General features: G+C 53.6%; 4 protein-coding genes across 4 annotated transcripts; 2 read left to right on the plus strand and 2 right to left on the minus strand.

Moving 5' to 3' along the window:
• Positions 1-64: 64 nt before the first annotated feature.
• Positions 65-2,189, minus strand: B0T26DRAFT_680752 (major facilitator superfamily domain-containing protein; the record flags this gene model as incomplete). Its single annotated transcript, XM_060440535.1, has 8 exons — positions 65-416; positions 479-703; positions 785-1,013; positions 1,095-1,162; positions 1,248-1,510; positions 1,590-1,670; positions 1,725-1,826; positions 1,896-2,189. 8 exons carry the CDS (start codon positions 2,187-2,189, stop codon positions 65-67), a joined length of 1,614 nt encoding a protein of 537 aa, XP_060289845.1.
• A 974-nt stretch (positions 2,190-3,163) lies between these two features.
• Positions 3,164-3,964, plus strand: B0T26DRAFT_680753 (GMC oxidoreductase-domain-containing protein; the record flags this gene model as incomplete). Its single annotated transcript, XM_060440536.1, has 4 exons — positions 3,164-3,254; positions 3,293-3,615; positions 3,660-3,848; positions 3,929-3,964. The coding sequence occupies 4 exons, from the start codon at positions 3,164-3,166 to the stop codon at positions 3,962-3,964; spliced, it is 639 nt and encodes a 212-aa protein (XP_060289846.1).
• Positions 3,965-6,258: 2,294 nt separating this feature from the next.
• On the plus strand, positions 6,259-8,008 carry B0T26DRAFT_487944 (uncharacterized protein). Its single transcript, XM_060435308.1, has 5 exons — positions 6,259-6,580; positions 6,647-6,683; positions 6,745-7,180; positions 7,278-7,351; positions 7,424-8,008. The coding sequence occupies exons 1-5, from the start codon at positions 6,413-6,415 to the stop codon at positions 7,930-7,932; spliced, it is 1,224 nt and encodes a 407-aa protein (XP_060289847.1). The 5' UTR covers positions 6,259-6,412; the 3' UTR covers positions 7,933-8,008.
• A 76-nt stretch (positions 8,009-8,084) lies between these two features.
• B0T26DRAFT_680755 (uncharacterized protein) lies at positions 8,085-8,631 on the minus strand (the record flags this gene model as incomplete). Its single annotated transcript, XM_060440537.1, has 2 exons — positions 8,085-8,428; positions 8,517-8,631. The coding sequence occupies 2 exons, from the start codon at positions 8,629-8,631 to the stop codon at positions 8,085-8,087; spliced, it is 459 nt and encodes a 152-aa protein (XP_060289848.1).
• Between the last annotated feature and the right edge of the window lie 2,021 nt (positions 8,632-10,652).

The following is a 10,652-nucleotide window of genomic DNA, read 5'->3' on the forward strand; positions in this document are numbered from 1 at the left end:
ATTGGGCAGATCTGTCGTCACCATCCTACCACACTTTAGTCATCCCGTCACCCGTCACCCCGCGTCAACGGGCGTCAGCCTGGCGGCCGCCCTTCTCGCCGGCATGGATATCAACGTCGTCCAAAATAGCTTGGTTGTTCTTCAGAGCCGCGATCCTGGCTCGCTTGATCTTTCGCGTGTCAATGTCGACCTGCCGCGTGACGTACCACGTAATGAGGTTCATCACGATGGCCATCCCAATGAAGCCCATGGCAATGCCGAATGAAGTCGCGTATCGGGGGGCGTATTTCGAGTTGAAGAGCTGCGCGCCGACCGCGCCTCCGATCTGGCCGTAGCTGTTGGCAAAGGCGATTGCGAATGCCGACCCAGTTGCGCCCTCGGTCGATTGAACGCGCCAAGGCCACATCATTGTCGACCTGGTGGTATCGATGCACGTCAACATTTTTGTGTGCACATAGTATCTGACAGAGGAACTCACCATGCTGTAGCAAAACCGCTCGCAATCACCGTAGCCGCATACACACCGCCCGTGCTTGGGTAGGTGTACTCGACGACGTAGCAAGCCAGGATGACCACCATGAAAAACAGCGGAATCGACGGTTGCGGAATGCGACCCGTGTCTGCAAAGACCCCAAAGACAACTGTCAACAGGCAAGCAAAAATCGCGGGCGGGATGTTGAGGAGTTGAGACTGAGCGAGTGTCCTGCGCAGATGGCGTGTTAATAATTAGGCTCATAGGTATGAATCCCTAAATAAATGATATGCGACGGATGAATGAGCTTACGTGAACCCAAGGTTAGCAATGACGGTGGGCTGGTAAAAGAGAAGCCCTGTGACTCCGATGGTGTAGAATGCCCAGCACAGGAGAAACAGCCACAGCTTCTTGTCTTTCAAGGTGTCGATGAATTCTCGCCAGTTGAAGTCCATCTCTGCGTTTCGTGGCGAGTTGATGGGGAGCCGGGCTTGAACAAAGGCCTTCTCTCTGTCCATCATCCATTTAGCATCGTCCGGGACTGCGATCCAAGTCAGTCCTCGTGCGCCACAAGGAAGAAGAGTGAAAAGGGAGGGGAAAGAAAAAAGTGGCAGCTTCTTACAGTCAGGCAAGAAGAAGAAGACAAACGCCCCAAGAAAGACGGTAAAAATGCCCTCAGTAATGATAAGCCTTGGTAGCCTTAAGATCAGCAAGCTGCACCAATGTCGGCATGCATGAAGCTGAATTGAAGTTGACTTGAAGTTGGCTTAATTACCATTTCCAGCCAGAGACCCCTCCGGTGGTGACGCCGTTAAAAGCAAACGCGAGGACCCCGCTGATCACGGAACTAAAGTTCCCGAGGATCGTAACCCAGACAATTCTCGGGGCCAGTTCATCTGGCCGGTACCAATAGCAGAGCTGTAGGAGGGTTCCAGGCCAGAGGCCTGCCTCAAAGAGACCAAGTAAAGCCCGGACGGCATACAGACCGCCAGCATTGGTGACGGCGGCATGGCAAAGCAGAATTATGCCCCAGGATATCTAAAGTTTAATCGCAGGTCAGTGTTTATTCCAGGTGTCGGTGGTAGGGGGGTTTTTTTAGACATGAATGAAAACTTACCATGATTCGCGCTTGCCAGACTGAAGGTTTATAGTACTTGATCAAGAGATTGGACGGGGTTTCGGCAAGAATGTACGGGACCTTGCACGGGTAAGCTGCCGCTCTAAGTGGGGGTTATCGCGGGGAATGGCATACATAGTAGGCGGTCGTGACAAAGTTGAAGGCATCCGAGCTCATGTTGAGTTCGTTCAAAATGTTGTGAGGTGTTCCTCGGTCCATGACACGTGCGTTCGAAACCTGTATACTCCAATGTGAGCAAGTCTTCCCCCCCCCGATGCCATGACGGGAAGAAGCGGAAACAAATACATTGGTAAAGTCAATAGTCTTGACCATATACATCACAGATAGGAGCGGAATGAGATGCCAATCCATACGCCGAAGGAGCTTCTTTTCTTCGTCGCTGCTCAGCGTCGCTCGTGCCCCCATAAGGGATGCATCAAAACCGACGATGCGGTCCTGGGAATCGTTGAACTGTGGCTGCTCATCACTGCGAGCTACAACGTGCAGATTTCCCGACGTGGGAGGCTCTATCTCGGGCGTGGGTGAACTGATGGAGACGGCCTTTTCGTCGCCGGACGTCTTTGCGTCCGAGGAAGCCATGGTACGTGCCTGGCAATCTTTCCGAGTTGGTCAAAACTACAATGATGAGATGGCCAGGCGGAGCTTATGTCCTTGGACCGAGAATTACGTCCTTGGACCGAGAATTATGTCCTTGGACCGAGAATTATGTCCTTGGACCGAGAATTGAAGACCTTTATAACTGACATGGGCTTTGAATGGCGAATGTAACGGTCGGAGATGCATCCTCACCCCCGTGCGGGGGCCGATGATATCTTTCCTGCTACGGATCACACAATACCACTAGGATACCCATATCTAGTCAAGCTTAGGAGGAATGGTTAGTTAATATTGACATGTTGGCATCATGAGCGTTGATTACGACATGGTGTTCTGTAAATCTATTGGTCGAATATTCGAAAGACGTCGAGCTCTGCGGCTCGCACCTGGCGCGTGGCCACAGTGCTGCGATTATTCCCTGCCATTTATTACAAATACAGGCGCCTGCTTCTAAACGCCGAACGGTGTTCAGCCTCTTCACTTTATCTCTGATGCATTGGCGAAACGGCCTTTGAAAATTCGTGCTTGACACCAGCTGCAAGCCTCCTCATTCGACCGATGTTCAACATCGACATTTTCTCTCCCAGCAATGTCTAATTAAACGATGAAACTTCTCAACCCTTATCTCGCTGCCATGTTGATAAGCTTGCCTTTCTCCGCGGGGCAAAATCAGAACCCAGCACCCCCTCCAACATCAACTCGATGCTCCAATTTCCTCATCGTCCCTTGTCAGCTTACGCAAAGCTCTCGTCGAGCGTCCATCCATCACTGGCTCCGAAGCCTAGGTTTCGGCGTTTTTGAGGAAACATCTCTAGGGCAAGGGATTCACCGTCAAGACCCAAAAGGTGGCGGGTGACCGAGAGAACCTCCTTGCCTACCTGGGGGGCTCAGAAAAGACCAGAATATTGGTGACGTCACTGGTCCGAAACAGCGCCATTTACATGTCGCTGCCTAATATGTCAATCACATTTTCGGCCATCATCGACAAGATCCGCGGCATGGCGGCGGCGAACGGCTCGGCCGTGTCGTATCTCCCGGCCGAGCACCGTTCCAACCCCGACATGGCCGCGGGCTACCGGCAACAGCTGCTAACCTCTTGGACCTGCTCGCCAACCCAAAGGGCCCGAGTCTGGAGAGCGCCTTCCTTCGCGACGGGGACGTCGGTGCCGGCGATCCTGCTGCACCCGCTGAGCCGGGGCACGGCGCAGCTCAACTTGTCAAACCCGCTGGGCTGCCGGTGCTCGACTACCGCACGGCGTCGAGCCCGGTCGATCTGGACCTGCACCTGGCCCACATCAGGTACCTGGGGCGCATGGCAGGGACGGCGGCGATGCGGCGGCTCGGCGCGGTCGAGACACAGCCCGGCGGTACGCTGCTTCGGCCGACGCGGACGAGACACAGCCCGGCGGTACGCTGCTGTCGGCCGACGCGAACCTGCTGGCCCGCATCAAGGACCAGATGGTCGTCTCGTACATGCACCCGTGCTGCACGGCGGCCATGTTGCCCAAGGGCAAGGGTGGCGTCGTCGGGACTGACCTGCGCGTGTACGGGGCCGACGGACTGCGCGTCGTTGACGCTAGCGTCTTTCCAGTCCTGCCGAGCGCCCATCTCAGCGCCGCGGCTTATGCGGTGGCCGAGAAGGTGAGTTGTAATTGTTCTATTATTTTCTCTCTTTCCACGGCCCAAGGAGTTTTTAACGGCCGATACCTTTTACGGAACAGGCTGCGGATATCATCATCAGACACTGGTCCGGCTAGGCAGTCCCTGGGGAAGAAAGGGGCTCGGTGAAGCGGCAGCAGTTTATCAGTTTGGGCTTCGTAGGAAGCTTGGCTCATGCAGGTTAGTGAAAAGGGGGTTACCGAGCACTGGGTGGTGGCAAGACTGCGTGCGGTATTATTTAATTGTTGGTAAAACTGTCCGTCGTTCTCGCCACGGACGCGAAGTTTGGAAGAAACGACGTAACCGGTTGTTGCAAGCTTTGACCTGTCGGCGGGTTTCGTATTGTAACTGGCATTTTTGGCATTTTTGGTGGTCTGCAATTAATTTCTTGCCATCAACAACTTCAGTCCCATCTTGTTTACGAGCCAGGTCCCGGCTCCTCCGGGACTTGGTGGAACTTGTGCGATCAAGATAAGGTACCGTACCTTAACACTGGTAGACAGGGTAGACAGACAGGCCGGCACGGGAAAGGATCATCTAAAAACACATGCAGATTATTTCTTGCAGGCGCTTCGTGTGATGCCACTGCCGCCGCCCCCTGACCTGGCACTGAGGGGCATCATGATTGGGGACGGTGGAGGAAAATACGTGCATCTCAATAGCGTGATTGACGTATTGGTGCGGCGCCGTCTTTGCCTGCCTCAGTTCCCATATCGCCTGCCAAGTCAAGTCGTAGTTGGAGTCTTTGGGGTTCGCATTTTGGAGTCGACTCTTCGCGTGGCTGGGGGTCTGCACAGGTGATTCGATGAATGCCCCAGAGACGGCCGATCCAGAAGTCCGGGACCGAACCTCATGGTCAAAATTAAATTCGGGTAAATTCACTGGCTGTGTGTGCGAAAATTTGTGTCGTGAATGCCGCGCCTCGGTCGTGCGGCCGAAGTGCCCTGAAGAAACGGCTTGGGTGGTTGCATTTGGGCCCCATTACAGGGGTTTACGGGAGTCTTGGCCAGGTTTTGGCTATCTCATCGGAGCCTGGTTTCTGCTGCCGCTGGCCCCGTGCCGTTGAAGGCAGACCTGAGGCGTAGCCGGGCAAAGCATGCATGTTTTATCACCACAAAGGCCGACTTTCAACAGTTGAGTTGGTCAGGACCAGAAGCTAAACAAGGGTTCTCATAGATGGCCCCTCCACGGAGAGAACATGTGCAAAGACGTGATTTACGTAACCTGAAGATACAGCATGCCTGCCCCGGAAGGTGCGACCGTCTGGATACATGGCAGCCCCTGCAACTGCATGTACATGTACATCCGTGAAGGCGAGGACAGAGTCGAAAAGACCATTGATAATTTACCAGGTAAGGCCTTCCTTCAATCCCACCCCAGGCATCCCCCATCCCCCACAAGACTCTATATGCATCAAGTTCGGTCTTATCCCCATTCCAATCTTTATCCATTCCAATATTTCTCCATCCATCCTAGGGTTACCAAGCAGCCCCCACCATCTATCAAAAATCCCTGACTGCGAACAGTGCCAGTGGCTCCGACGCGCCGCCGTGCAGGCCCTAAAGAGGGGTAATCTCATTCGGGGAGGTCATACGTACATAGGTACGTAGTAATAAACCAGAAAATAACAAAACAAGCAGAATCAACTCCTGCCAGAAATGACATCTACTGCTACGTGGGGTTGTGACAGTCCTGGGCAGTAACCATTGCGCGACCTACCTGATCACGGTTGTCCTAATTATTTCTTGGCTACGCTTTTTTGGCTGGGCGGGTGGGAAAGGGAGTTGCTTTGGTCCACACTCAACACGCCACAGGCTGCAGCTTGTCTTCAAAGACAGCGGTGCTCCTCTGCAGAATCTGACTTGTCGTCGCGTGGCAGACGGCACGGCAGCGGTGCCGAGAAGAGGCAACCAGCAGCTCAACGGCACATGTCTGTCCAAATCGAGGCATCCCATCCGTGACAAGCCCCTCCCCCCCCCACCGTTTGGCCGCCCCGGATATGCTGGATGCCGGGCCTCCTCATACATTCGTCGTGACGGAATTGAGATTCAAGCTTGGTGTGGATGGCGTCGAATAGTGCTTTGGCGCAGGCCTGCTGCGAGTGCGAGTGTGCCATGGCTGGCTGCGCCGCATCTCAGCATGATTCGAGCAACCCATTACTGGTTTCTAGTTTTGTTTTGGAACATTCTCCGTCGTGCATCTGCTCCCACGCCTCTGGCTTGCCCCGACTCGGAGTGACACAGCAATTTGTGCTAATTAATAATTCCCTACCTTGCCTAGGCATTGGTTCCTGCTGGTGCCGCAGTCGTGTCCACTGGCCACTTTGACCACCGCTTCGTGGCCGAACCACCCCAGAATCCGGCGGGTGTCGATGCCCAAGTCATGGATTCGAGCTGGATAAAGCTTATATACCGGCAGTCCTACCCGTGCTGTGAATCCTGGCCAGTTTGGACGTTCCTGGTCCTCCAAATATCGGATATCTATTCTCCTGATTTTTGCTTTTGAGCTGCCCCCGAGACACCGTTGTCGTTGCTCAGTCACCCATCATGTGGTATCTGGGTAGCATGCCCATAGTGGAGCGCAATCATGGCATGGTCTTTGCGCTCTTCTTCTTTACTGCCCTTGCGCTTGTCATTGTTAGTCTTAGGATATTTACCAGAGCTTTTGTCGTGAAGCGTGTCGGACCTGACGACTACGTCATAGTCCTAGTAATGGTGAGCAGACCATTTGATAGCAGAAGTTGGCTCGGAATTTTCTTGCTAACTGTTACTTGTTCGCAGCTGGGACTTGTTGCATATCTCACTGCTTGCATGTACCGTACGTGCTGCGACGGCCAGCCCCTTCGTTTCAGACCCATCTCTCCTGACAATCCCTCAAGAAGTGCATTACGGGTTGGGCGACGCTGTCCGTCTCGACCAGATCAAAGACTTTCTCAAGTCGCTCTACGTGACCATTGTGTTATACAATGCGAACCAGCTGCTGGTCAAGCTCTCACTGGTGCTCCAATACCAGCGAGTCTTCCAGACGCCCGACAACCGCCGCTTCTTTGTGGGCCTCCTCATTCTCCTGGCCATATACGCCGTCGTTGCGGAGACCCTCACTGTCTTTACGTGCTGGCCCATCCCGGCATATTGGGACGACTCTGTTCCTGGCGGGCGGTGTCTCACTCGCAGTACTCTCCACTATAGTCTTGCAGGGTTAAATATTGTCATCGACTTTGCTATCCTCCTTGTTCCGATACCGTTTCTAAAGAGGCTACATATCGCGGCAAGGCTCAGGGCGATATTGCTTGGTGTCTTCACATGTGGCGCTTTGTGAGTGACCATCCCTTTTCCCCTTCCCGCCTCTTGATTACTTGATTGGGGGTGGGGGTTGAGTTGGACGACAACAACCTGACAAAGCATGTTGTAGTTCATGTATCGTGTCAATTGTGCGACTAAAGTCACTGAAGGATAACTTCTCTGGCCCCATTGACCAGCAACCAAGTAAGCAGAGCCGAGTCCTTGCCCAGTGCGTATTAACCATTGACGTCTTTACTCACCACACCCCGGACGCAGTTATCGGCGTCGACATTGTGCTCTGGTCCGGTCTCGAGACATCAGTGGCCACCATCTGTGCCTCGGTTCCCGCGCTGCAGGCCCTGCTTGTCAGGTTCTTCCCATCGTTCCGGTCCACCACACTCGGCACTGGCTCTGGAGGCACCCCGCGCCGTTCACGCAACCGAGTTCCGTCAATGTTGACGCCATTGCAATTTGTCCGCAAGCCACGGGATGGCATGGGATCGAGAGCGCAGGATTACGATACTCTGGATGACATGTCCAAGCTCGCCATTAGCGTGCGTAAGTCAATTGAACTACAACGAGGGTCGATTCCGCGATCTGGCAACGAGAGCGTGAGCCACCTGGTTGGCGCCAACTCGGGGTGGAGGGCGGATTGCTATTCTGAGATGGAGGCCGGCACGTTGGGCAACACTACAAGCAATGACAGCCGCGGACAGGAGAAGTCAACCCAGGTTGTCGCAATTTCACGGGCCAGCAGCGATCACTCATACACAGCTCGAGGGTAGTTGATTACCTTAGTATTCATCCTAGTAATAATTAATCTCAGAAGTCTTGTATACAGACTCTGAGCCTCTGGAACTCTGAGCAGTAGCCAAAAGCAGTGCCAGCGTCCTCGGTTACCACCATCAATTTATGCCAACGTCCTCGGTTGCCACCATCAATTTGTGCCAAAGTCCTCGGTTACCACCATATTTGTGCCACTGCCCGCCATTGCGGCCACCAGGCGGGCGGAAAACTCGGAGAAGACCGCAGAATCCACCCACTCGGACACTCGTGTGATCTTTGTTCCGTCGTCGGTGAAGTGGAGAACGAGCATGTAATCGATCGAGTACGGGCCAACCGGGGTGTCGGCATAGCTGTGTGCCGAGATGACAATCTTGTTGGCACCGGTGTCCTCAAGTATCTCCTCCACAGCGAGATGATAGTTGCGGAGCAAGTTTTTGATGCGCTCGAAGTGTTTCTCGTAAGCCTCATTGTTCATGGAAGGCCGATTGAGTGATTCTTGTGAGATATGGTAATTAGCGCCGGATAGGATGAGAGGGTACACCATCAGGGGGGTGAGAAGGGGTGAGAAGGGGTGAGAAATTACTGGGAAGAATCTGTTGTTCGCAATTCGGCGCGCGGACTGCCATGATCCTGGAGATGTCCCAAGCATTGACGGCGTCGATAGCGGCGAGGGCCGTCTGGCGGCGCGTGGAAGCCATGATCGTGCCCAACGTATGTAGTTAATATGTCGGTGCGCGGGGCAAAATGGGGACTAATCAGAATAATAGTAAGATATATGAACCTAACAGCCATGGACACGTGAAGGGATGTTGATGGTGGCGGCAGAGCCCTGAATAAACACATTCCTCCTCGCTGAGCAGCTGATGATGATAGCTGGCGAGAGGAGAAATGTATGTCGATGGAGAGGTGACCACCAACACCGCACGCATCAGTCGCAACGAGGGGAGCGCTTCACATCGGGAGATAGGTGATTGGGAAAGTGTGGGGGAAGCTAAGTTGCTTACCGGCAAAGGCGACAAGGGTTGACACAAAGCACCCAAATGGAAACAGGCAAGGGCGAAGATGAGCACCGAGGGTGGAGTGCCAGCCGAGCTTGAATTGCGCGAGGAGAAAGATGGATGCAGTGGTGAATGAGGAAGGTGTAGAGCTTAAGGGCAGTTTCCGTAGTTGAGAGCTGGTGATAATGACGAGTGGAGACTCGGCGCAAACTTTTCTCGAGGCTGCGAGGAAGGAGTGACGTTGCACGGAGAGATTGGGCTGCAGTGCTGGAGTTTGTACATGCCCTGAGCATCACGCTATTGTGTTGGCCAAACAAGAACAGAGCCCTGGTTCTAACAGTGGATGGACTGGACCGAAACAAACTGCTTGTTCACAGACCGGGTTCGCGCCAAGACCGAAGAAGCTATACCAAATCGGATTACGCTCTCCTCCAGCCTCCTAGTCCATCTCGCTCTCGGTTCCTGCCCTGGATGTTTCTGCATTGGTTGCACGCTGCTTCCCTTTCCAGATGTTGCCATGCACTTGGATGTTACGCAAGATTCGTAGATCCGTGGCTCCTTCCTGTGTTGGAATAGAGGAAGGCACGATGGGGGAGAGAGACAGTGTAAACCCCCCCTCAATTTTTTTTTGAGCTCCAGATTTGTCCAAGTCATTTCTTAGGTCAACCTGGTGCATTCTATTCCATCCTTGTTCTTTTTTAATTCCCATATTCTGCGCCGCCAAATCGTCAGACCAGAGACCTTTCCATCAATCGATCACCACAACAGCTTCGAGGTCTCAATTCCGCCACCGAATAGGATGCCGCGCCCCAGCTGGTGGCGACCTCCCCGACATGAGGATGATATCTACTTCCTCATAATCTGTCCAAGCCCCAACGCATCCATCGCAGATGTCCACCGCTAGATGTGGGAGATTCTTTACAGGGATTGTCAAGCGATGACTTACAGATGGGTACGCAAAATAAAACCGGTCGCGGAACGGGTGGGATGGGACGGTTACGCGCTTCATTCGGCCAGTGAGCTGAAAATGCGGTCCTGTCTCTACTGCGTTACTCGTGACAAGGAGGAGTGCCATGAGATGGTTGGCTACATCCGTGGAGTACTCTCGGTAAGCTGGCGTTAAACCGCCTGTTCAGAAGAGGGAACGGCTCACCAGATATTCGTTCAGAAAGCGCGCAGGTTGCAGCCCAAATAGGAGACGGAACTTCAACGCCTCATGTCGCTCGAGAAAGAGTCTCAGCGAATATGGTTCGGGAGAGGGCGGCTCAAGGAGGTGAGCCACGGGCGCGCCCACTACGATGTCAGATGCGGGTCGTGATTGCAAAGCCAAAGGGTCTAATAATTTCTTTGGCAATTATGGCGGCCGCCATGTGGGTTCGCCTTACGGTTCGAGTGCCGTTTGTCTCACGTCATCTGTGTTGGCAACCCAAAGCCTGACGCGATTGCAACATATCCCGGTCCTGTGCAGTCGCAGAGTCGGAGGCAACTCAGAGGTCCATGTGGATGGCTGAACACGACGGACTGTTCGGGAGCAAGCGATGGGTACGGTGCCGGGCAAGAATTGATAGTGGGGACGAGCGTAATATGCCCAACCTGGCTCAACCTGGCCCTGACAGTGTGTCAGAGATTTGAACTTTTTGTTTGTTCTTTTACTTTTTTTTTTTTTTTTTCGCTTCCTTGTTTTGTTTTGGTAGCATCACCGACAGCATCATTCCGTTTGC

Source organism: Lasiosphaeria miniovina, assembly GCF_030549165.1.
Source record: "Lasiosphaeria miniovina strain SMH2392-1A chromosome Unknown B0T26scaffold_8, whole genome shotgun sequence".
NCBI classification, from domain to species: Eukaryota; Fungi; Ascomycota; class Sordariomycetes; order Sordariales; family Lasiosphaeriaceae; genus Lasiosphaeria; species Lasiosphaeria miniovina.